The sequence below is a fragment of the Pan troglodytes genome, chromosome 21 (assembly GCF_028858775.2).
Source record: "Pan troglodytes isolate AG18354 chromosome 21, NHGRI_mPanTro3-v2.0_pri, whole genome shotgun sequence".
Lineage (NCBI taxonomy): Eukaryota > Metazoa > Chordata > Mammalia > Primates > Hominidae > Pan > Pan troglodytes.
The window spans coordinates 51,318,974-51,346,211 of NC_072419.2; the positions used below are offsets into that span (position 1 = coordinate 51,318,974).

The following is a 27,238-nucleotide window of genomic DNA, read 5'->3' on the forward strand; positions in this document are numbered from 1 at the left end:
AGAGATGTTGAATTGCATCAAAAGCCTTTTCTGCATCTGAGGTAATCATGTGGTTTTTGTTTTTAGTTCTGTTTATATGATGAATCACATTTATTGATTTGTGTATGTTGAACCAATCTTGCATCTCAGGGATAAAGACTACTTGATAGTGGTGGATTAACCTTTTTATGTGCCGCTGGATTCAATTTGCTAGTATTTTGTTGAGGATTTTCACATCCATGTTCCTCGAGAAAAATGGCCTGAAGTTTTTTTGTTTTTGTTTTTTGGTGGTGGTTGTTGTTGTATCTCTATCAGGTTTTGGTGTCTGGATGATAGACATAGATGGACGCCTCATAGAATAGGTTAGGGAGGAGCCCCTCCTCCTCAGTTTTCTGGAATAGTTTCAGTAGGATTGGTACCAACTCTTCCTTATACATCTGATAGAATTCAGCTGTGAATCCATCTGGTCCTGGTTCTACATTTTGTAGCTTGTGAGTATAGAGGTGTTCATAGTAGGTTCTGGGAATTTTTTGTATTTCTGTGAGGTCAGTGGTAATGTCCTCTTTGTCATTTCTGATTTTGTTTATTTGGCTCTTCTCTCTTTTTTTTATTAGTCTAGCTAGTGGTCCATCTATCTTATTATTTATTTATTTATTTATTTTTTCAGAAAACCAATTCCTGGATTCATTGGTCTTTTGCATGTTTTTTCACATCTCAGTTTCCTTCAGTTCAGCTTTGATTTTGGTTATTTATTTTTGTTAGCTTTGGGGTTGGTTTGCTTTTCTTTCTCTAGTTCCTTTAGTTTATATGAGTAACCCTTATTTTACTTAATAATGGCCCCAAAGCATAAGAGTTGTGATGCTGGCAATTTGGATTTGCCAAAGAGAAACTGTAAAATGCTTCCTTGTTTATCTCTTACCGTGCCTAATTTAAAAATTAAACTTTATCATAGGTATATATGTATAGGAAAAAAATTGTGTATGTGTATATATATATACACATTATGTACATATATATATATACACATTATATATCTACACACACACACACACACACATACAGATATCTAGCTAGATAGTACCAAAATATATACATCTGTGGTTTTGGACATCCACTGGAATGTATCCCCTGTGGATAGGGGGGACTACTGTAATCACAAAAAACTAACAGTATGCAAGTACTTCATATTTTATAAAATGTTATTTAAAGAAGAAAACTTGTTTTTTGTGTTTGCCATTTATTAAATCATATTCTTTATACATACACGTGTGTACACGCACGATGTATTGAGTCTCCTCTCTAGGCTCTGTGGACAAAGTCTTTGGGTTATTTGAACCCAGTCTTCTAAGAGATCCGTGTCAGAGGTCTTGTCATTACATCACCATGCCTACTTGAAGCCAGATTTCTTTGATTCACCCAGGCTTATGATCTGCATTTCATTCCAGTCTTCTTGGTAAATATTTTTTATATATGTGGTCAAGTTTTCTTTGTTTGGAATTTTGATAATGAGAACTGCAAGTGTTGATTAATTATAAAGCTAAAATGGGATTGAGGCAATTGTTAACTCGTCATGGTTTTGCTGCTTTCCCTCCTTATTGGAGAAGAATTAGGAAGACTTTATAGGGGACTGATGGAAAAATAATTTGGCATGACCATAATTTGAGTCAGAGAAAGTCTCTTATTAAAATTTCCACAAAGCTTATTTAAGGAGCAAGGTCTTTTGAAACTAATGGTGTGGTACTTACTTAATCCACACAAGTTATGATTTGATTGTCATCTTCTTTGATTTTTCTGCTTGGCTTTCTGTCATCTGATGAGAGATTACTGCATTACCTGAGAATCTCATCTTATTAGAGTCACCTCTACCTAAACTAGAATCCATTCCTAAATAGTAACATACTCGCATCAAGAAAGAGTAAGTATCCTCGGTACTAAATTAGTGCTCTAGATGCCTTTGTACATTTTTTTTGTTGCACTTTTCCGGACTTTCTAGTGGCCAGTGTTGTGGTATGGGATGGTATGATGGTGGCTTCATTCAACTTTTTAGCTTCTATCGAGCTTCCCTGTCATCTTGCTAAATTCCAAAGGTGTGTTCTTTCCTCATTCTTGGTCACAATAAAACATCACCTGAGACAGGATCAGTCTGACTCGCCCATCCAGAAGGGATGATGTGTTTGAGAAATCCTGTTCGTGACACTGGAGGAAGAATTGTGAGTGTTCATATATGATACATATGGAATTGAAACTTGTCCTTAAAAGCTCTGGCAGGTCTCTCTTTGATGGTTTTTAGGGACAATAGACTTTTGAGGTGAGAGTTTGTAGTGGCAGAGGAGCAGAACTTTGAAATAGGCCTAAACCCTGTACTTTGGATATGGGCCAGACCCATATGTGTTCCCTATGGGGCTGGTTGACAAGGGAAGAGGAAGCTCTACTATACATTCTCATGTGTTTAGTGTAGCTTAACTCTGCTGATTCAAGATGGGCTAATTGTCAGTGTAATTCCTTTGAATTATCTCTGTGATGAAGTATTAGCTGGAGCTTCCCAGTGGGACTCTGGGCCAATTATGCAGCCGACTTTGAAAAATGGTATGATTCAGAATGTCAGAGTTGCTAAGGTGATTTACGAAGAAATCAGTTCCCATCAGCCTTCGTTATTCATAGTGATGCTGGGAATCAGGACTTTGCAGTGACCTGGCCCAGAGGAAATAAACCAGGTGGGCATGATTTAGGGTTTCTCACATAGAGTTCAATAGAGGTGCCTCTGTGTATGTGGTATGTGTCCTGTACCGTGTTGTGAGCTCATCTTAGAGCAACAGCAGCTATTATTTACATTACATACTTCCTCCATTTCCCAAAAAAGGATATAAGGTGGTAGCCCTCACTTACCCACTTTCTTTCTGGTGGATGCATGACATTATGTTATATACCTTACCAATACCTCCAAACCTCACAACTGCTGTTGTAGAACGAATAATGTCCTCCATTGAAAAATGAGAAAATTGAGGCACATATTAGATGATTTATGCAAAGGCATCCAACTACCAAGGGCAGAACTCGTATGGAACCCGGTCCATCTGACTTAACACCAGTGCTCTTGCCCCTAACCTGAGCTGCTTCTCTGACAGGTGTATTGCCCTTTATATTCATGTTGCCCAGCAGTGTTCCTGGCCTAGTGTAGCTGCCAATAAAATTGGTTGATTTGATTTGAATCATATTCAGCACCCTGGAGTCACTGCACATCAGCAGCAGCACCATGTGTGTAGTAGGCACTTGGTATTTTTATGTGAACAGAAGCAGCAAAGTAGACAGCATACCCATTTTACAGATGAGAAAACGGAATCTCAGAGAGGACAAGTAACTTGCCTAAAGTCACCCGTTACCACTAGTGGCATTTCTGAATGTGAGGGCCATCTGATGTATCTAATATCAGCTAAGTTCGTAATTCTTCCAGTCTTCCACATTTTTCACAAACACACTCCCATTTCCAGAAACCCTTCATGTTTCTTCCAATTGCTTGTTGTCTCTTCTAATTCCTTATTGTATCACTTAAATTATTTTCCCACTCTTATCCTCAGTGACCTCATCTCTAAAAGGAGGATAATGATGATACCTACCTTACAGATGGATTAAATAAAATAGTGCAGATAAAATGTTCAGTTCAGCATTTAACAGATGGAAATGGTGAAGTAATTAACATACTTCTTCCATATCTATGTGTAGAATCCAACAGTAAGACAGCATTTGTATCCTGCTAACAGAGTGAGGCTGAACTTTAAACTAAAAAAATATGTCTACTTTAAGATACAACACATTTCCAGAGATCACATCTTTTAAGAGAAATCTCATCTGCACAAATGTTGTAGCTTTTACTTATTCAGACATCCTTTGGCAGACATCAGACCTCATCACACTGGGTAAAGGCGATGGTGAGGGAAGTCTAGGTGTTAGACAATAGTGAGTGAGTGAGTTCCCACAAGACATTAGTACTGTCAGGCTCGGAGCCCGTCCTATTCCTTTACCCAAGACTGATGTGTTGCTTAGCCTTATTATGGCAAGGAAATTCTAAATAACCATGATTAAGAGGCTTATTTTAGTTTCTCCTTCCACTGTGATCTCTCCCAGAAAGAGACTCAGAAATCCTTATACTTGGTCTGATCTCTTCAGCAAAACCCACCTTCAGTAGCAAGCCTGTGGCTCTAGGGTTGGCCTTTATTTTGTCTTGTCCAGCAGGATGGTGTCTCTTATTCTTTTGATGATCTCATTCTTTCCAAAGTGTATTTCTTATAACAGAAGTTCTTTTTTGTTTGAATAAACAGTTTAAATGGACATGCCTTTAGAGATAACTGAGCCAGGACTGGAGCCCTGCTTCTTATCAGACAGTACAAAACACAGACATTCTCATTAAGTGAACAGAGATTTCCTTTGATTTCAAAAGAATGTTGAGGGGAATTACTTTTAAATTTAAAAGCTCCTTGAGGGCAGAACTCACTTCTTATTTTACACTGACTCTTCTCAGCACCCATCCAGAACCTTGTTGCATATGATGATGCCCCATGTAAGCTTGCTTCATTGGTTTCAGTGGCTTTTGTTCTTAGTTGACTAGAAATGAAGGATAATTTATTCATTTCTTCAACCAGTATTACGTTTAGCATAGTAAACAAGACAAGGTCAATCCCTTACATAACTTATATCCTAGTAAGAGAGACAAGTAAAAGAAAATAAATAAAAATAATTACAAGGTACATGATTGTTTTGAAGAAAACAAGAGGCTGAGATAGAGGATAATGGAGAGGAGGCAGTCTTTCTAGATAAGATGGTCAGAAAAGGCTTGCCTGCATCCTCTGAGGAGTTGACATCTAAACTAAAACCTGTAGGATAAGGAAGAACAGGGCATGAACCATGCAGGCAGAAGATTCATTAACTCTGTAGGCCACTGAGGCTGGAAAAAGTATGGCCTGTTTGAGGATCTGAAATAAAGTGTAGCTGTAGGGTCCTGAGCAAAAGAGAGAGTAATAGATTATGAAGTTGGAGGGGAGGCAGGGGCCAGCCATATGAGGCCCATGTAGCCACTGATGAGTTGGATTTTATTCTCAGTGCAATAGGAAAGAAACCTAAGGGTGAGGTGATTGGATTCATTTCTGTATTTTTAATTATGTTTGTTGCTGTGAGATGATGGTAGCCTGGACCAAGGTAGATGGAGACGGAAAAAAGTGGTTGGGTTTGAGTTATGCCAATATTTCAGGGACAAAATTGATAGGACTGCTAAAGGATTGGATGTTGGCAGGAGGCGGGGGTGAGGGAAAAGGAAGGATCAGGGATGATTTTGAGCAAATGGAAGGATGATGATACCATTCCTGAGATGGGGAAGACTGGGGAGTAAGGAGACAAGATTTGGGGATGAGGAAGGGATGTGACTCAAGAGTTTTGCTTTGGATGTGTTAAGCTGCAGATTCTATTAGCGTGGTGGCTCACACCTGTAATCCCAGCACTTTGGGAGGCCAAGGTGGGCAGATCACCTGAGGTCAGGAGTTTGAGACCAGCCTGGCCAACATGGCGAAACCCTGTCTCTACTAAAAATACAAAAATCTAGCCGAGCGCAGGTGGCAGGCGCCTGTAATCCCAGCTACTTGGAAGGCTGAGGCAGGAGAATCGCTTGAACCCAGGAGGCGGAGGTTGCAGTAAGCTGAGATCTTGCTGCTGCACTTGCCTGGGGGACAGAGCCAGACTCCGTCTCAAAAAAAAAAAAAAAAAAAAAAATCAGATCTCATCAGGCTTACTATCATTAGAATAGCATGGGAAAGACCTGACCATGCTATTTAATTAACCAAGATTTAATTACTTCCCACTGGATCCCTCCCATAACATGTTGGAATTGTGGGAGCTACCATTCAAGATGAGATTTGGGTGGGGACACAGCCAAACCATATCACAGATTTTCCACGAGATAATCAGGGACTGAAATATCCAGTGGGAGCTGATCTGGATGTGCGAGTATGGAGTATGGGTATCACAGAATAGAGAGGATATTCACATCCTATGGGATAGATGAGGTACTGAATGGGTGCTATTTCCCATCCTATGGGATAGATGAGGTACTGAATGGGTGATATTTCCCATACCTCATGAAAACAGCTCAAGCTACTTACATGGCTGGATTGAGAATTTGCTGCTTCAAGATTCTGGCTGTAGCAAAACTGTAGAATCACAGTTATTTTACTGCAAGATATTCATTTGAAATGTATTTATGCCACCAAGGACCAGGAAGGTGAAATGCTACACTTGGCGCCATGAAACTATTGTCTGAGCTTGTTTTTCTGAAAAATCCATATCTGGATGATATGACTGAGTCATCAGCAGTGCCTGGCTGACTGTGTTGTAATAGGTCAGATGTAACTTAAGCCCCAAAGTTCTTAGGACAGCCATAAATTAGTCTGAAGGTGGCTGAGATAAGGCAAGGGTGCTTGTTGCCTCCAGATTAGAATCAAGGGCAACAAAACTGCCTAGAAATTGAAAACCCAGGAGAAGCTTTAGGCTAGAGACAGGCAGCAATACTTTGTGAGAATTTTACTAACAGAAAAATAAGGAAGATACAGAATCATGTTTATCAAACTTGAGGATTTATAAGAAATACCTGTATAGCTTATTTTAGTTTATTTTTATTATTATTTATTTATTTTTGAGACAAGGTCTTGCTCTGTTGCCCAGGCTGGAGTGCAGTGGCTCAGTCACAGCTCACTGCAGCCTTGGAGTGGGCTCAAGCAATCCTCCCATCTCAGCATCCTAAGTATCTGGGACTATAGGTGTGCACCACCACACCTGGCTAATTTTTTTTCCCCCATAGAGATGGGATCTCACTATTTGCCCAGGCTGGTCTGGAGTTCCTGGGCTCAAGCAATCCTCCCACCTTGGTCTCCCAGAGTGCTGGGATTCAGGCATGAGCCACCATGCCCAGCGTGAATACCTTCTTCAAAATGCAAAATCCTATACCTCACCTCCCAGGGAGTCTTATTAAGTAGCTTTGGATTGGGGCTCAGGAATCTGTGTTTTTAGCAAGTGATTCTGATACAGGTGATCCATAGGTCATACACTGAGAAACATTGAGTCTGGAAAGACTTCTGAGATCCTCTAGTCAGCCCTCTCTTACAAATGGGGAAATTAAGGTCTAAGGAGGAGAACGGGCTTGCCCAAAGTTGCAGAATAAGTTGCAAAGTCAGTGCAGCTCCACTAACTTAATATGTCTTCATTTTGCAATTTATTCTTCATCCTAGTGGCTAGATGAAAAGCAAGTCTACCCTCCTAATTCCCAGCTCCCCTTCTTTCACACTATTTTTTATTTTCTTTTTTCCAGAGCACCTTCTAATATAAAAATAATTTGCTAATTTACTGTTTATTGCTATTTTCCTTGCTTCATTAAAATGTAAGCTTCACAAGGGCACTGATTTTTGTTTGTTTGTTTGTTTGTTTTCATTAAAGTAGCCTATGTGCCTCGAATAGCACCTGACCCATAGTAGGTGTTCAATGAGTATTTATAAATGGATGGGTGAAAAATATTTTGTTAAACTGTACATAAGTTAACAGGTATTATGTACCAGCCCTTAGGCATTAGCACGAAATAGAGTAGAATATTTTCTTTTTCACATGTTTGATTCTAGCTTGAATTAGAGGTTACAGAAACAGCTTATTTATGGAAGATTAATTAGAGACTTACCAATCATATGTACAATAATAATAAGAATAACAATAGCAACAATAACAACAGTGATAACATCCATTTGTGGAATATTTACTATCTGCCCAACACATACTATATGAAGTTCTGAGCTAAGACCATCAGACCATTATCTCATGTAAGTCTTAGTACCGCCCCAGGGTGGAGGAACGAAATAGTATTGTCTGTTTTCCAAAGGAGGAAACTGAGGCTCAAGAGGTGAAATTACTGTTTAAGGTTACATAGCCAGTACAGATTTAGGACCTGTGATCCCAAAGATTACATTCTTAACTACCAGTTACATTCAGTAGTAGGCTTGGGGAATTCTCTCTTTGCAGAAGGAATTGAAAATGCCAAAGACTAGGCAGGCATTGCTATTAGGGGTGTCCTTGGGCCAAGAACACCAACCTCTAAGGTAGTATAAAACCACAGGCTGGAAAGATGCATTTTTTTTTTCAGCCCGACTTTCCAGCATTTACCCACACTCTCAAGTCTTCCATTCTCACATTACAAAGAACCTTTCGTCTTGAACTATTAGGGTTTTCTCACTTCTCAGACACCCTCCCTGAAGCAGGCCAAGGAAAATTCCTGTGGTGACAGGCCATTTCTAGGGAGGCCACTGTAGCACTTCACACTTGCTCTCACCCCACCCACTCAAGGAAGGGTAGACAGACAGAGGGCCCTTCACCCAGCTCCTATACTACTTTCCTGTGGAGACCTCAGGAAGGGGCCGAGGATCATGATTTTCTAAATGTGGGCACAACAGACCTCTTGTAAGACTTTGAGTTCTTGAAACACTGTACCTATTAAACTGGTTGTGAGCACACAGAATAAAGTACCACCACCCACTGTGGATAATGTCAGCATTCATTCCCACCCCTGACAGCCAATATTGGCCAGGCTTGGAATCACTGAACACTCCACACATGGCAGCAGAGTCCCTTGCCCCACAGCTGCAGACACAGGTTGAACACTGGTGCACCCCTGGGCTTTTGTGAAGAGAGAGGCTTATAACACCCATTGCCATCTTTACACACACAGCGCAGCAGGTACTGTGCTGAGAACTTTACAGCCGTGATCTTATTTAATTCTTATAATACACGTGATGAGACACTGCTGTCTGACTTCTGTAGATGGGGAAGGCCTGGAGAGATTGGTAACTTGACAGAGTCTCATGGTATCTGCAACAGGCAGAACCACATTTTAAACAAAGGTTGAGTTACTTCTAAAACCTGTGCTTTGCTAGTCTTCTGTTCTGCAACACTGGTTAAGAGCATAGACTCTAGAGCCACGCTGCCTGGGTTTGAGTCTTGACTCTGCCACTTACTAGTTGGGAGACATTGGGCAGGTTACTTAGCTACCCTCCTCCTTGGGCTGTTCATCTGTAACATAGGGATAATAATGTCCTTGTAGCATGGGTTGCTCTGAGGATTAAAGGAATCCATATATGTAAAGCACTCAGTGTCTGGTGCATAGAAAACACTAAATGCCAGCCATTATTATTAATTTATATATCAACTCATTGTTTTTCTCTGGATGATAGAAACTTAATCTCAGAAGTTTGAGGTTTTTCTAACTACCCACCCTTACCCCAACCCCTGCCAAGGGTTGCGTCTGTATTCCCAAGGGGCTTAGACTGTTACCTGGTATATAGTAGCCTCAAGTAAATGCTGGTGATGATAATAGGGCAGTGCCAAGACATTGGGGGTGTGGGAAGGCAGGGTTAGGGGATGGCATCTGCGCCTCATCAGCATCTATCCTCCATGGTGTCGTATCCTGAAAGTGGGAAAGGCACTGTCCAGATAGATGCTTATCTTGTGGACAGAACAAGAACGGGGAGGCAACCATTATTTCACATACAGCAAGTTACTGTTATTTTAATGCCCTAACAATGAATCTATATTTAATTAACTTAAAAGATAGGGGAGGTGAGTATTATTCACTAAGTTCTTGGTCAAGGCACATTAAATCAAAGCGGTTAGCACTTAGATCTCTCCCAGGGATAAATTATCTCAGACAAGCTTCAAGGTATGCCATTCTTTGGAATGAATTGTCACTTTCCAACCACCACCACCCAACCTGTGATCTGACCACAGTGTCTTCCTCCTGTCTCCCTTCCCTCTGGGTGCCTGGGAAGGCTGGGCTTCTGCACTGTTCTGCCACTGACTTAAGCTTTGTCGTGACTATACCTTCCACTTCTCTTCTAGCTTAAGAGTTGGACAGTGGAGGACCTTCAGAAGAGGCTCTTGGCCCTGGACCCCATGATGGAGCAGGAGATTGAAGAGATCCGGCAGAAGTACCAGTCCAAGCGGCAGCCCATCCTGGATGCCATTGAGGCTAAGAAGAGACGGCAACAAAACTTCTGAGCAAGGCCAGGCTGTGAGGGCCCCAGCTCCACCCAGGCTTTGGGTGAATTCTGGATGGCTTGCCTCATGTTTGTTAGCCAGCACTTCTGCTCTGTCGTCTCTCCACAGCACCTTTGTGAACTCAGGAATGTGCGCCAGTGGGAAGGGCTCTCTTGACAGTCAGTGTGCCATCTTGATGTGTGTATGTACATTGGTCAGGTATATTATCTCAAAGGATTTATATTGGCGCTTTTAACTCAGAGTTTTAAACCCCAGGAACAGAGACTCCTAGTTGAGTGATAGCTGGGAAAGTTTTACATTGTCTGTTTTTCTTCTCCCAATAGCTTTCAATTGTTCTTTCTGGAAGACTTTTAAAAATATATAAATATGCATATATATATATAAATTATAAATAGATTCCCCACGCAGTGTGGTGGCATCTCTGTACAGGTACAGTTTTAAACGGTTTGCCTCTTTTCTGTAAGATTATGGTACTGTGGAACATGAGGGCAGAGGACACCGGGAGGCTGTTAGGGGGTCACTGAATCCCAGGAGCCAACCTCCCCCTTTGCAGGGCTGCATTTAAAAATTAGGTTTGGGACAGTTCTTGTACCGTGGTTTCAGCCTTGTGTGGTCATCACTGGCTTCTGGAGCTATTGGTGATGTCCAAGGGAAAGCTTTGAGAGTTTATGTTTACTCTTTGAGTCCCAGGAGAAGCCTGGCACCCTCTTTGCAAATTGGCCTTTGCTCTTTCAATGCCTTTCATCCATCTCCACTCTCTCAACTGCCTAAAGTCACAGCACAGATACTGCCCAGTGCCTTAAGAGGAGACATGATCCACTGAGGGGATAGGTCTACCAGGAACTCTCAGCAAACACGGGACTGTGTTCAGTCCACAAAGGAAAAGCGTTTTTGAAGCTCTCATTGTTCATGTAAAAATCATACACGTGGCATTTTGCTCCACATTCCTTACACACAGGGGTAGAGGGGATTGCTTTTGTGACCCACATTCAAATATGTGACTGTTTTCTTTTCTCTTTTACTGCTAAGCAGCCTGGAAAGGATAAATGAAAATTAGACTAAGATTTGTTCTCCAGGAGGCTCAATCTGAACACACAGAATGTCAGAGCTGGAAGGGACTATAGAGATCATCTGGTCTGACCCTCTTGTACGGATGATCGGAAAACTGAGGTGTAGAGAGGGGAATGGCCAAAATCACAAAGCAAGTTAGCGTTAAGAGCTGAGACTAGAATTCAGGGTCCTCACTCCCAGGCCACCGAACCATGCAGCCCCTTCTTTGGGGGAAGAGACCTGTGTCAGTCTTGGTTAATTGTTCCAGGGAACCTTGCTAACAGAAACTTGCTCTTGCCTTGGCTCTTCAGTAGATGACCTGGCTGTAAAGAGATTCCCTGGACGAGCCAGATCATTCAGTTTCAGTGAGTCCTTGAGCTCCGCAACATCTACCAGATATAGCAGACAAGCACCCATGGAGGCAGGTTTCGGGCCTGAAGCAGATCAGAGGGCTTTGCAAAAGACAGCATAGAGCCATCTTCCTGCAACTTTACCTCTTTCCCTCAGATGGGGAGCCATGACTGGGTTGCACCTCAGGATACTGTAATTTGACTCCATAATTGCTTTTGCTCCTGAAACCTGGGAATCAATGGAAAGGCAGGGAATGTGCCTCTTCTGTGGCCAGATTGTGTTATTTGCAATTAAAGCAAGTTTTTAAAAAATGCAAGAGGCAGTTGTTAGTCTTCAGGGCTTGGCCACTGAAATAGCTATGTGACGGATACAGAAAACAGAGGACAATTTGAGGATCTTGCTGGAATAATAAATGACAGCTACCATTTGTTGAGCACCTATTATATATCAGGCACTGAGCTGGGTAGGCTCTAAACTTCACAATAACCCTGTGACTTAACTACTTTATCTCCATTTTGTAGTTGAAGAAATAAGTTCAGAGAGAAAGATTCCTTCCCAAGGTCATGCAGCTAGTAAATGATAGAATCAGGATTCATAGCATCACTATAGGGGTTCAATATTTACACAAAAAAGGAAAGTCACAAGCCTGTTTAAAATGAAGTGACCACCTTTTCTTGCATAGACTAAATAACTCGAACTGGCATTTTTAGGTTGGAAAGACAGCTGAATTAGTAGTTAAGTCTGATAGCCAAGTAAGTTTTAAAAACCAAAGCATCCAGGATGCACACCCCTGCACCATTTGCTGTGCGAATTAATAGTTCTGTCTCTCTCTCTCTTTCTTTTTTCTTTTTATTTTTTGAGATGGATTTTTGCTCTTGTCGCCCAGGCTGGAGTACAATGGCACGATCTTGGCTCACTGCAACCTCCGCCTCCTGGGTTCAAGCGATTCTTCTGCTGGGATTACAGCATATGCCACCATGCCCAGATTATTTTTTTGTATTTGTAGTAGAGACGGGGTTTCACCATGTCAGTCAGGCTGGTCTTGAACTCCTGACCTCAGGTGATCCACCCGCCTCAGCCTCCCACACTGCTGGGATTACAGGCATGAGCCACCGCTCCTGGCCTCTCTTTCTTTTTTAAACAAAGAACTTTGCACTTGGCCAGAGAGGAGGAGAAAGCCCATTTTCTCCCTTCCTAAGCTAGATCCAAATAAAAGAAAGTTCAGTTTTCCCCCATAACTATTCTTGGGTCATGAACTTTGATCTGGAGTTTGTTTTGTTTCAGGCATATGTGCACCCAGCTTGCTGATCCAACAAAGTCTATTGCTTACCAGTCTAGCTTGATGGAGCCTTTTGGCCAGAAGTCAATTTGTTTTGGATCAGAGAAATTTCCTGACAAGGTATATTTGTTTTCTAGTGACAGAAAGGCAAAGGAGCAAGTCCTAGTTTTTGTTGTTGTTGTTGTTGTTGAATACTAAATTTAAGATATATCAGCTTGCTTTCAATGAGCCTTGGGCTTCCGTCATTGCTTGAGCATTTGGAACTCGAGCTTCCAGAGAAATTTGACGTCCTCGCTTGTTCTCTGCCTTCAAGAAACAATGACCTGATTCTGTCTTTAAAAAAAAAAATCTCAGAATTCTTTTTTTGTTTGTTTGTTTTTTTTTTTTTTGAGACGGAGTCTCACTCTGCCGCCCAGGCTGGAGTGCAGTGGCGCCATCTCGGCTCACTGCAACCTCCGCCTCCCAGGTTCAAGCAATTCTCCTGCCTCAGCCTCCCAGGTAGCTGCCACTACAGGCGCTGCGCCACCACGCCCGGCTAATTTTTGTATTTTTAGTAGAGACAGGGTTTCACCATATTAGCCAGGTGGGTCTTGAACTCCTGACCTTGTGATCCACCCGCCTCGGCCTCCCAAAGTGCTGGGATTACAGGTGTGAGCCACCTTGCCTGGCCAAAAATCTCAGAATTCTTTAAGACTGTTTTAATTGCTCCATCAGTAATTTTGAAGCACGTTCCTTTTTTTTTTTTTCCCCTTTTTGTCCCTTTCCCCAAGCCACCAATTGGATGGATGAATGTTTGACGGGGAAGAGGAAGGGTGGGAGGATGCATGGATGAGTGGATGAGTGGATCGATAGATGTATTGATAAATAGATAGAACCAGTCATCTGAAGCAACTTAAGAATTGTAGCCTTGACTCCTTGAGACTGTAGATTTCGATCCAGGAAACATTTATTTAGCACCTGCCAGATGCCAGAAATTTATACCATTTAAAACTTAGTAAGTCTTTTCAATATCAGGAAGGAGAGAAGCGACATCGTGATACATCCTATGGGTATTAAAAAGCCAATAGAATATTATGAATAATTTTATGCTAATAAATTTAACAACTTCAACATCATAAACAAATTCCTTGAAAAATAAAAAGTACCAAAATTCATTCAAGAAGAAATAGATACCAGCCTGAGCAACATGGCAAAATCCCATCTCTACAAAACATCAAAAAAAAAAAAAAATTAGTCGGGCATGGTGGTGCACACCTGTAATCCCAGCTTGTCAGGAGGCTGAAGTGGGAGGATCACCTGAGCCCAGGGAGGTCAAGGCTGCAGTGAGCCATGGTCTCACCACTGCACTCTAGCCTGGGTGACAGAATGAGACCCTGTCTCAAAAAAAAAGAAGAAGTAGATAATCTGAATAGCCCTATATCTATAGAAACTTAATAGTGCTGGGAGATACAGGTATTATTATCCTCATTTTACAGATGTGAAAATTGAGGCTCAGAGAAGTAAAGTCTATTATTCAAGGTCATGTGGCTAGAATATGGCAGAGCCAGGATTCAGATCCAGGTCTTCTGATTCTTATTCCAGTGTCCTTTCTAGCATACCATGTTGCCTCTAAAGATTGCAGCTCCTTATTTACTAGAAAATTGTTCCTGCCCAATCTACATCTCCACCTCATCCCATCTTTTCTTAAGCACTATGTTTGTGTTTTTATCAGTATTATATTCATTGTCTTTGGAATACATGTTCTTGTTTGTGTTTGGAAAAAAAATCTCTTTTACCAGCTTGCACTCGGACCAACTTGGAAAAAAAAAAAGCTTAAATGCTGTTGCTATGTACAGTTTAAAAATGTGAAGTTTGTAGCTTTAACTTTTTGTAAGAAAATCTAATAACACTGGCTTAAGTGCTGACTTGAAATGCTATTTTGTAAGGTTTGGATGTAAGTAATCAATTGAGGTCAGCAGTTTGTATGAGACATAGCTTCCTCCATTGCCCCCACTCCTTTTTGCTTTTTTAAGTTTGAGATGCTTCCTGTGTTTTTATGTTAGAATTGTTCTCCTTCTTTTCTTCTTCCTATACCTCATCACGTTTGTTTTAAATAAACTGTCCTTTGGACCACAAACCCTTATTAACGAGAACCTCCATATATACCCTGGATAATGGTGTTGTGAACAATCTTTGTGACATTGACTCAGTGGTGTGTTTATTCTAAGATCCAAAGCTGGGGAGAGGTTGGTAAACTTTTATTGGGCTTCTATTATGTGCCAGGGTACTGAGCTAGTTATCAGGAATATAATAAAGATGAACCAGACACAGTTTTTGCAGGGCATTTGGGGAGTTATCCAAGCACAAAAACACACAACATTGAACATACCATGGTAGAAGAAGGTACAGGGCCTGTGGATACACAGAAGAGGGAGTGACGGTTCTGCTGGGATGTCCAAGGAAACTCTTCTAAAGGAGACAATATACCTTGAAACTTTAAAAATGAAGAAGAGATGGCTAGATTAATAAAGAGATAAAGAGTAGGAAGTGAGGGAGAGAAGACATCCTGGACAGAAGAGCCCGCCTGTATAAAGCCTCTAGTGTGAGATGATCACCTTGGAATCCTTCATCCTCATCTGCTGCTGCATGAAGCCAGGCCAGACGTGGCCCAGCATTCAGAGGTGGAACAGCAGGTTCCTGCCCTGGTGTGGCCCATTCTTATCCAGGAATAGTTCTCCAGCCTGACCCTAGGTTTTTTTTTCAGCCTTAAAAGTTGACCCCACGGCAGAGAGGGAATAGAGTTACATTGAAAAGTAAGTGTAGTTCTCTTGAGTGAAATTGCTCTACAGTATTTAATAGAATAGTTCCACAGTCTGTGTATATAACTGTCATGTTATTCTGTGGGCCTTTCTTGGAGTGGGGTGATAAGTGTGTTTATTGTTCCCCAACTTACTCACCTCACTCCTTGAAATATTTAGTGTACCTTCCTTCCTGTAGCCAGGGTTGATGACAGATCCTTATTGATCACACTGAGAACCTGTGGCCAGATGAAGGAAAGAAGGAGGGATGAAGTAAGTGTATATTTATTAAGCACTTATTATCTGCCAGGCACAATGCAGAGCCGTTTAGATGACTTCATTTGTCTTCTCACACACACTCTTAGGTAAATGACAGTGTACCCTTTCTATAGACATACGGACTTTTACAGTGTGCAGTACTGCCCACCAGGGGGTGTTTTGGAAATGTATGAGAGTGTTTTTGTGGTGATAGTGATTGAGGAGCCTTACCAGCATTTAATGGGCAGGGGCAGGTTTGCTAGATGCTCTGCAGTGCATTCTGGGACAGTCCTGCATAACAAACATCTGTCCGGTGTCCAACACAACATTCAGATGTTCCACTGGTTATTAATTTTGGTGAAAATTTTGTTTATAAACATGTGATACTAAACCAAAGTTCATTTACATGTAAACACAAAGTACTTTTTATATGGTTTTACTGTTTTGTTTTTTTTAAGAATGAACTATGAAGAATGGAGAGACACTTGTAGTTTGTTTTGTTTGGACCTTTACTAAGAGTTGTTCTCCATTTCAGAAAACCACATCATCAATGACAGCGATGCTTGTGATTTTTGAGTCACTCACTCAAGATTGCTTTAGATCTGTAGCTGTTGTTTTCACAGAAAGTCTATGTAACATGTAAACACATGGTAATTTCAGAGAATGATGAAGTACAGCAAAAAGAAAAGAACAGGGTAATGGGATTGAGAGTAACATGTGCATGTGTGTGCATGCACATCTGTGTATGTGTAGGGAGAGATGGCTTTATATAGAATGATAAACGATGCTTCTGGAGAAACGATGTTTATAATGAGACCTGCATGACAAGAAGGAACCAGCCAGGCTGAGGGGACAGCAAGAACAAAGACCCTGAGATAAAAACAAAAGTTTGGCTTGTTGGAAGAATGGAAGGATTCTTCCATGGCTGGAACAGTGTGTACAAGGTGGGTGAAGGCAAGAATGTTCAGGGCCTTGTGGTCCATGGGAAGGGGTTTGGGTGTTATTCCTGATGAGATGGAGAGCCGTCAAAGGGTTTTAAGCAAGGAACTGGCATGATAGATTTATGCATTTTGAAACTATGCCTTCATGAAATAGTGCTCAATTTTAGTCATCAGGAAAATACAGTCAGCCCTCCGTATCCATGGGTTCTACATCAACCAACCATGGATCAAAAATATTAGAAAAAAAAAATGGCCCAGCACAGTGGCTCACGCCTGTAATCTCACTTTGGGAGGCCAAGAACTCACTTGAGGTCAGGAGTTCAAGGCCAGCTTGGCCAACATGGTGAGACCCTGTCTCTACTAAAAATACAAAAATTAGCCGGGCATGGTGGCAGGCCTGTAATCCCAGCTACTCGGGAGGCCAAGGCAGGAGAATCGCTTGAACCCAGGAAGCAGAGGTTGCAGTGAGCCGAGATTGTGCCACTGCACTCCAGCCTGGGTGACAGAGCGAGACTCCATCTCAGAAAAGAAAAAAAAATTGTGTCTGTCTTTCTTCCTTAAACAATACAGTATAACAGTAATTTGCATAGCATTTACATTAGGCATTTTGTGTAGCATTATATTAGGTATAAGTAATCTAGAAATGATTTAAATTATACAGGAGGATGTGCATAGGTTATATGCAAATAATAGGACATTTCATATCAAGGACTTGAGCATCTGCATGCAGATTTTGGTATCCATCAGAGTTCCTGGAACCAATTCACCACAGATACCAAGGGACAACTGCACAGATTAAAACCTTAATGCATTACTACCGTGTACCCACCATAATAACTAAAATGGAAGAAATAGAAATGCTAGGTATTGGTGACAATGTGGAGCAACTGGAACTCGAGTACTGGTGAATATACCCATGACTTGGCATTCCTTCCCTAGGTATTTTCTCAACAGAAGTGTGTATGCTTTTTTACCACAAGACATGTACTAGAACATTCATAATGGCATTATTTATAATTTTGCCAAACTGGAAACCATCTGGATGCCCAGTGGCAGCATAAATAAATTACGTAGATTCACATAGTGGAATACTATACAACAATGAGAATGAGCTACCTATAGCTACTGTGGAAATAAGCAAAAGGGTATTGTGAGCTTGCTACAGCAAAGAAGTCAGCCACTGTTACTTGCATTTTGGCAGAGACTCAAAGGCAGGCAAAGGAATGGGAAAGCTCTACAGTAGAAAAAAAAGGAAGGCTTCAGGGATGGCCTGTTGGAAGCTGTTGGCATGGGAAAGCTGTAGGTGGGCTAACTTGAAGCAGGACATCCTATGTGATTGATTTAGGGGTGCATATTTGGTTTCTCTGTTTGATCCTAAGTTGGAAGTGGGGACAAAAATTGGGGAAGCTGTCAGTTATGAATCAAGTCCTGACCATTTTGGCTTGATTGTTACAGAAGTTATTGTTTAGCTTCCTGGATTGCCACTGGAGATAGCAATCTGTCTTCCTGCAAGTCTGACTTATAGCAGGCTGGCAACCTGGGCTGTTTATTGTAGATATGGGGTTGGTTTCCCGGGCAAGTTACTGCAAGTTGTGGGTCAAAGTTCTATTTATATATATATTCTGGGATTGTCCATTTGTACATTCAGTCTCTCACTACATGCAACAATATGGCTGTATCTCTCAAACATTTAAATGAAGCTAGACACATCCATCGATGGATGAATGAATAAACAAAATAGGGCCTACACATACAATGAAATATTATTCAGCCTTCAGGAGGAGGAAATTCTGACACATGCTGCAACATGGATGAACCTTGAGGACATTATGCTAAGTGAAATAAACCAGTCACAAAAGGACAAATACATGATTGGACTTACATAAGGTACCTAGAGTAGCAAGGTCTCTTCATAGAGACAAAGTAGAATGGTGGTTGGCAGAGGGAGGGAGAGAGGGATGGGGAGTTAGTGTTTAATGGGCACAGAGTTTCAGTTGAGGAAGATGAAAAAGCTCTGGAGACAGATGTTCTTACACAACAATGTGAGTGTACTTAATGCCACAGAACTTTACACTTAAAAATGGTTGAAATGGTAAATTCTATATGTATTTTGCCACAATAAAAAATCCAGACACAAAGTAGTACATACTGTGCAATTCTTTTTATATACAGTTCAGAACCAAGGAAACCTACTCTATGATGTTAAAAGTCAGGGCAACGATTGCCTTTGTTGGTTGTGGGGTAGTGACTGGATGTGAGTATGAGGAGGGACTACAGTGCTACTCAGGTTCTAATTCTTTGAGTGCTTGTTACACAAGTGTGTTCATGATGAGAAAATTTATCAATGTGAACTCTTAGGATCTGTGCTTTTTTTTTTTTCCCATATGTATTTTATACTTGAATAAACAAGACTTTTTGCCTTCTACTCCACTGGGCTCTTTTAGAAGCTTCCAAGACCATGGATGGGAAGGCCCCTTGGAAACTACCTAGGCCTCTGCAGATGTAAGGGGTGGTTACTCTTAGCCCATGAGCATTTATCCTAGCCAGCATCTTGTTCTGATGAATGATCCAACAGAGGCCCAAGACTTGGCAGTGTCAAGTCTGGATTCAAACTTAGGCTTCTTGACTCCAGTGTTCACTCCAGGACCCCAACTATTGCCTCAAGTGTGAGTCCAGTTTGTGATCTCTAGATAAGCAAACCCCTTCCTTTCCCAGTGCCCTCTGCTTGGAGTTGCTTTGCCCTCCAGAGGAAAACAAGAGCCCTGGTAGAGGCTGCTGAGCTCTATTTCCTTGCTTTGCATTTTTTGGGCTTCTTTAATATTTAACCTTGTGCCAGGCATTTTCATATATATTATCTTACTTGAACTTGACCAGAACACTCTGAGGTGTAGGTGTTATTAAACCAAGATAAGTGAAGAAACAGGCTCAGAGAGACAAAGAAACCCAAGCAAGATCACACACCTCATAAGAAGCAGATTCAAGCCCAACTTTCTGGACTTAACCACATTCTTTCCTCTGCACTGCCTGGCATCCCTCATATTCTCCCATTTTATTCAAATATTGTAAATAACTCACTGTCTGAAGTCAACACAGAAACACAGAGCAGAGAGAGAAGCAGGGAAAAATGACATGATGACTTCAGTGGAACCTCTGGATCCACCTGTACTTAAGTCACTTTGTTGGGTCTCTTTCACTTGTACCTGAAAGATTCCTTATTGATCTAGGTATGTAGGAAAAGATGGCGGGGAGGTGGGGTGGGGGTTGGATACCAGTTGGGGGTTGGTCCTGATAATAATACGCCGTAGAGGTCAACAGGTCCAATCTAAGGTCACACACTGATGAGTGGCAGGGCCAATATTTGAACCCAGATGTGACTTCAAAAACCAAGGTGTGTGCAATTCTTCCTCTTGAATGAGTGAATTTCTTGAGGGTTCTGAACTCTGCCCTTCTGAGCAAGGTTAAATACCAGTCTACAACTGCCCTTGTCCTTCTCTTCCTTTCTAGCAGACAGGATTCTGAAAGACACTCCCTGTGCCACCCCCTCCCCTTCCTTCTCAAAGACTCCTGTCTTAGAAGATTATCTTCTCAACTTACTAACTTCCTGGAGAATTCTTTCCACACTGGCAGGGCCGGACTGGCCTGAAGTATGAGGTCTGGTATTGAGGACCATCCCAGCCAGCACCTCAGGGCTGTTTCCAGAGCCTTCAGATAGAAGAAACTCATTATAGGACGCACACTTCAAAGCCACTTCCTTCAGTGGTGCCTGGGGAGTTAAGTTTACCAGACAAAGTGATAATAGTGGGAAGTGGTGCTGAGTGAGTACAATCTGGTACTAAAAAGCCTGAGTTTGAATCCCTGATCTGCTACTTTTTAACTGTCTGACCATGGATCTTGGTTTTTTCATCTGTTCAGTGGTGATACTACTATTTTATTGTTGTTGCTGTTGTCTTGTGGGGTTGTTGTGAGAAGTATATGAGATAATGTATGTGAAACCACTTTGCAAATTACAGTGACAAGGATATGTGGAGGATGACTATTATTTGCTAGGCTATCTTCACTCTTGGGGGCTTCAAAGAGTACCGTATAAGTCAACTGGAGTCTTCCACTCTGATGTCCCAGTGTAAACACCCTGCTTGGCCCTTATTTGAGCTGAACAGCTCTTCTCACTCAAAGGGATTGAGGAATGGGATTTGCTTCTTGTGTGACCTTGGACTTCTGGGTCTCTCTTTTCTGATCTGTAAAATGGGGCTGGAGAGGGGGCAGATCTTCAATCTGATAATCCCTAAGGAATATTATGTCTCACTCACAAGGGAAGTCGCCACCTTGAGGTCACTGCAAAGAGGGGGAAACTCAGTTTGTTTATCATTAACAACAAGCACATCACATCTCAGAGCCCAGATGTGCTGAGCTGTCCCACATGCCCCCAGTTGCTCCCTAACATCTCTGGACATTATCCTTCCATTTTACAGAAGTTGAAACTGAAGACCAAGAGAGCAAGACTGCAAGGGATTACTGTGAGATCCGTCCTGTACTCCCTCTTCTGGGAACTGCTTGACTCCTACCCCAGCCATAGGTTCACATGATCCAACCCCTTCGCCACAGTTGAGTGATCCAGTCATCTCACCCAAGGTGACCAATCTCTGGGCCAATCAGATTTTTCAAACTGGAAATGGGAAGTTCTCTAGTGGAGGCGCTACAAGATACCAAACTGGGAGATGTTGGTAACCCTGTTATCTACCATGTGATGCAGAAACCAATCTCTCCCTCTGTCTATCTGTTTCTCTGTCTCTCTCTCTCATTCTTGATTTCGTCGTTGCTGAAACCAAGCTGCCTGGCTGCCATTCTCACTCAGTGGTATTGTAAAAGATATGTGTTGGTTTTGTCTCCCCTGGATCCTTTCCCCTCATTTTAATGAAAGGACCCTCATCTTCCTTCAGGGAGCTACCCCTCTGCCATCTATGTCCTGGTGGGACTGTCTGTGATAGTTCCTCCCATCTCACCCCGAAATCATGTGATGAGCATATGACCCAAACCAGTCTAGTTAGACTCAATCTTCAGGGAATTTTTTAGCTTGAGCAGAGTGATTTATACAATGGAGGCAGTTGTCACTAAGCTATTTTAATTGTAGTGCCCCAAAGAGGTGATTTATGAGTTTTACCTACCTCAATCCCTATGTTGCTCGAATTGCTGTCTTTCTCAAAGCCTTGTTGTTTAATTTGACTTTGATCCTATCCAGTACCTTTCCAATGCAGTCCTTTTTTGGCTTAAGTTTTCCAGAGTTGGATTCTGTTGTTTGCAACCAAAAATTCCTAACTGATACAGAAATTGGAACTAGAGTTGAGTTGTAGACACCATATCCTCTAGGAAATGTGGGATATTTCCTAAGACTGTGATGGGGCAAAATACAATGAGGTTGTTGCTCATGCTCTAGTCTGGGAAGCCAGCAATGGTCTGCAATGGTAAAGACCTATGTCTTACATTACTTCATAGCATCTGACCACTGAGGAGGCTCTCAGAGAAGGGATAACATGTGTCACAGTTAATTTTAAGGAAGTGAGGTATGTTCAGGCTGTGTGATAGAGTATTTTGTTTCTAACCACATAGATTAATATAAAGGGAGAGTCAACAAAGGAAGCCCCAATGCCTTTTTTTTAACATAAAAAAAATTCATAAACAGAATGAACGGACAGCATTTCTATGACTACGGTAAAAGACTCTCTTATGACTTGCAGTAGGGCCTAGTTCTCCAAATACCAAAGTTGGCAATTGATGATGCAGGCTGCTGAATTCACAGCCCTGCTGCACTTTGTGAAGTTAGGCATTAATCGGCAGTGGGATTATGACAAGTGGAATGATCATATGAGAGGATGTGGGAGAAAACTGAAAGCTCTCTAAAACACTGGGTGCAAACAATTCACACCTTTTCTTACAGGAGAAAGCTCACAATTTCCTGCTTGCCCCATCCCTCAAGGCTACTTAGCTGGAAGGTGGGGATCAGTTTGGCCTAGAGCATGACAAGTAGACACAGTAGGTAAAAATCCTGGACCCATACAGAATTGAAGAAACTTGTTAACTGACACCATCAAAAATTTGGGGAAGTATCTGTGGAAATGGATTTTTGTGGTGCTTTTTCAAGGAAGGGGGAATGTAATCTTGGCTCAGGCTGATCTTCTTGATATGGTTTCACTTGCCAGGGATTATTTGGCATTCTCTGTGCTAGCTCCAGGAGCTGGCAAGGCTCTAACAATGCGATGAGTTGGCTAATGCAAACTTAAAACAAATGCTGGCCCACGTGAAATGGAACTTAAGGGCCCCAAATCCCTTGGCATCATGTAGAGGAAGAGATTCAAAGATTTCTGAAAGACAGGAGGCTGGATTGGATCTATTTTGTGCCTCCTTTCCACAAATACCTCTAACTGTAGCCCTCACACTTTACCCTTGCTTTGAGGAAAGTCAAGAATGCTGGGTGGAGGGGCTGCAATTTGAAATAGGTTGCCTGATTCAGAGGGGAAGAAGAATGCAGAGATGTGGGAGGCCAGGCGTTGGCACTTCATCCTCAGAAATGAAGTGGGAGTGATCACTGGAATATTCAGTAGGCTCTGTATGAGGCAAGAACTCATGGTGTAGTGTTACAGGCCGAAATGATGAGGGTCGTGATCAACTCCATATACTACTGGAGGCTATATGAGTAAGCAGCAAACTGTTTCTCATAAATGCAGAATGTTGGCAAACCGACGAACTGCATCTGCCACCCGGCAGGAATGCTGAGGGCAGTCACGTCCCAAGCATAGTGTTTCTTGTGATTAGGTACATCTGAAGCCTGTTAGTAACAATATGAACCTGTGATCAGTTAAGCAGCTGACCAATCATTACCTCCTCCTCCCTGCTCTTGTTACCCAATAAATAGGAAGGACTGTGGAAGCTCGGGGGCTGCCTTTGCTCACTAGAAGCGGGGAGCTCTCTTCTTCTTCCCCGGCCCCTTCCTTTAAAATAGTTTCTTTTGTCTTAAGTTTTCATTTCTATGTTCGTCCCTTCATTCAGTCTTGTAATGATGGTCTCAGGCAGTAACAGTAGTAAGCTGTCGTAATGATGGTCTCAAGTAGTAACCGTGGCAGACTGCCACAGTGTAGGGCCCTAAAAAGTTAAAGGCAACCCACTAAAGTCTTACTTGATTTGTTTAACCAGCAAAACATAAGAAACAAAGCAAAATGAAAACCAAAAACACCCTCTAGTTCTGGCAAAAAAAAAAAAAAAAAAAGTCACGACTTGAGCCACTGTGTAACACTGGGCTTGCATTTATTGATCTAAAGCCCTTTGATTGAAGGATATGCTACTCGCCTTTGAGGAAGGACTCTGCTATACTGCATGAGTGTAATGTGAATATTTCTCTTGCCTTCTCCAAAAGGATCTGTGGCCATTTCCCAAGGTAAATGGATACTGGGGAAAGGGAAATACACCATTCAGGGAACCTTGATGAAGACTTCGAGCTAATACCAGTTTCTTGGGTTCAAGAGTACCACTGTAGGTCCATCTATCATGTGAAAAAGTGTTTTGGCTTTTGTCCATGCCACTGGAGGCCTAATGGAATTCCAAAACTATTCTATATCAGCAGTTTCGGAGAGATAGTTGGAAAAGATCCCCATATTGGCTCTCTGACCCATGAAGTGAGGGCCATTGTGATATAAAAGGCCAATAGAATACAACTGAACAACTGTTTCAAAATAGAAAAGTCAACGATAGTAACATATCTTTAGGGGAGGCTGCAGAGATTAGTGTTTCTACCAAAGACCTTGCAGGCTGATGACTCCAATCAAAACACCATTAATTTCCTCTGGTAGGTGCAAAATTAGATGGGTCTTGGAAAATGACAGTGGATTACTTTAGTCAGCTGATAATTCCATTTTTAACTGTTGTGTTAGATATATGCTCATCATTGCAGTCCCTGGAGTCATGCATCTACTAGTTTCACTCTCTACTCTGAAGAACAGAAGCCACTGGAAGCATTTTGCTATTACCTAGAAGGGATAAGAGTTTTCATTTACTGTTCTAACTCAGGCATACCTCTGTTCTCCAGCTCTGTAACAGGAAGGCCTTGATTCCCCGAATATCCGTATTCTAAAAGACAGCAAACTAATTTTGACTAAATCAGTTGACTAAATCACATTAACAGGGCCTGGAGAGCACAAAGGAGCAGACACTTCAGCTCTGTAGGTAAGACACACCTTTTACAAGGTGGGAGATAAATCCAGTGCATCTCAGTGAAGTTTCTTAGAGTGTCCAGTACGCTGGACATATGTGTAGTACTTCTATCACCACAAAAGAAGTACAGTGTTAATTTGGATTTTGTTGGTTCTACTGCTATCAGATCCTGGCTTGCTACTGGGCTTTGATGGTGAATGAAGGTCTAACTATGGGATATCAGGTAATCTTATGACCCAACGTGACAAACTATGATATCATCCATCCAGATAGAAAGTCAAGCATGCCTAGTAAGGACTCCATCATCAAGTGTATCCATGGGTACATGGGATTTGGCTCACGTAGACCCTAATGATGTAAGTTGATTGCATGAGAAGTTTGCTTTCAATCAAGTTGCATGTTTTCTGATTAAACCCAATGACCCACTTGCAAATCTATTGCTTCCTATCCCTATGACTCTGAGCTCTGCTGACTTAAGAGATTTTGGTACCCAAGGGAAGAATACTTCTTTGGTACTCAAGGAAGAATACCCTGAATCGGAGACTGAGCCTGTCACCTGGACTTTCGGAGCTTTTCTTTTCCCTATGTGTGTATAAAGGGAGTTACAGTCTTGATTAGGGTAATCAACCACCCTGTCAAGGGGAAATATGGTTACTGCTACACAAAGTAGGCAGAAAGGAATGCAAGTAACTCCATGGAATTCCTTGGGGAATCTTCACATGCCAGCAGGACTAACAAGTGCTCAGATTCGCTAGGAATAAAGGTTTAGGTTACCCCATCAAAAAAAGAATCCCAACCAACTAAAGTGCTGGCCAAAGGCAGGGGGCATGACATGGCTCACAGAGAAGGGATGTTATAAATGCCAGCAGCAGCCTTATGACCATTACAGAAATGAAGACATAGCAATGGCCTCTTTTCCTCCTTGCTGTGTTTTTCTTTTCCTTTCCTCTAGTATCATATAGGGTATGCTGGTGGCAGTTACATTTACCATTTATTCCTTATATTACAGGATATTGAGACAGAATTAGTGGTACCAGTGGAAGAATGAACTTATAGCTGGATTCATGAACAGGATATGCCCCATAGGGTGTCTTTCCTTTGGGGAGATCGGTATATGTTGGTTATATATAAGAGAGTTTCCTTATGTTAGAAACATGCATAAATCGTGTGTATGGGAAAAGGATGGGAGTGTATGGTATGCTATTTTTGCTTATCAATAACTTTTGCCTTTCTTTTGGTGACAATAGGTGGTCTTTTATTTGGGTAAGTACCTTTCCTCCAACTGCCGCAAATACTAATACGGTACCTTGCCCTCCATCCCTCCCAAGAGAGAGGCATATGACTCAAGTGAAATCAGACTCTCTCCTGGGATTGGAACTGTGAGCAGGATGATACAGGGAAGGAAGTTGACTGGAGGCAGATCATGTGGGTGGCAGTGTCTTAAACAGAAGGTTCATGAGTCTTGCTACTGAGGTCCCTAGAGCTCCCCTCATTCCTGTATTTCCTGAGGCCTCATCAGTCAGCTCTTCCTTTGGTCGGGTGAATTTCACAGATACCCTTCTGTAGTGGGCCAGATGGTGGCCCCAAACATCTGTCCATATTTTAATCTCTGGAACCCGTAACTGTTACCTTATTTGGGAAAGGGTCTTTTTGCAAATGTGGTTAAGTTAAGGATCCTGAGATGAGGTCATCTTGGATTATCCTGGTGGGCCTAAATGTCATCAAAAGTGTCCTTGTAAGACAGAGGCACTGGAAGACTTGACATACACAGACACTGAAGTGAGATCAGAGGCAGAGACTTGAGTGATGCAGCCACAGCCAAGGAAAGCCAAGAATGGTGGCAGCCACCACAAACTAGAAGAGAAAAGGAGAGGGTTTCCCCCTGGAGTCTCCAGAGGGAGGGTGGCCCTGCTGACATCTTGATTTTGGATTTCTGGCCTCCAGAACTGTCAGAGAATACATTTCTACTGTTTTAAGCCATCAAGTTTGTCTGAATTTGTTACAGCAGCTGCTGGAAACTAATATATCTTCCAATAAATTCATTTTTTGCTTGATGTCAGTTTCTGTTGCTTATACCCCCAAACTCTAATTGTTAACAGTCATTCATCACTTTAATTATTTTATAAATTACCCTTTTTGACCAAGTTTGTTCCAACTGAATTCCTGTCACTTGCAACCTGTTCTGGCTGGCACAACCACAGACAAAGTTTGTGCCAAATCCAGGACTGGAGCCTGAGAATGTGGATTCCAAGTCATTCCACATATTGCCCACCCTCTCCAATCACTCAGACAGCATGTCAGGGAGCCATCTCCATACAAGCAGAAACACG

General features: G+C 41.9%; 1 protein-coding gene across 5 annotated transcripts in view; it reads left to right on the plus strand.

The window, feature by feature from the left end:
- The window catches only part of STK4 (serine/threonine kinase 4), a 113,505-nt gene extending 98,650 nt beyond the window's left edge, over positions 1-14,855 (plus strand). For 3 of the 5 annotated variants that reach the window (XM_063802456.1, XM_063802455.1, XM_063802457.1), the window contains one exon: positions 9,895-10,479. In XM_063802456.1, coding sequence (XP_063658526.1) covers positions 9,895-10,053 — 159 coding nt within the window. In that variant the 3' untranslated portion in view covers positions 10,054-10,479. 5 annotated transcript variants of the gene reach the window in all.
- Positions 14,856-27,238: the final 12,383 nt, after the last annotated feature.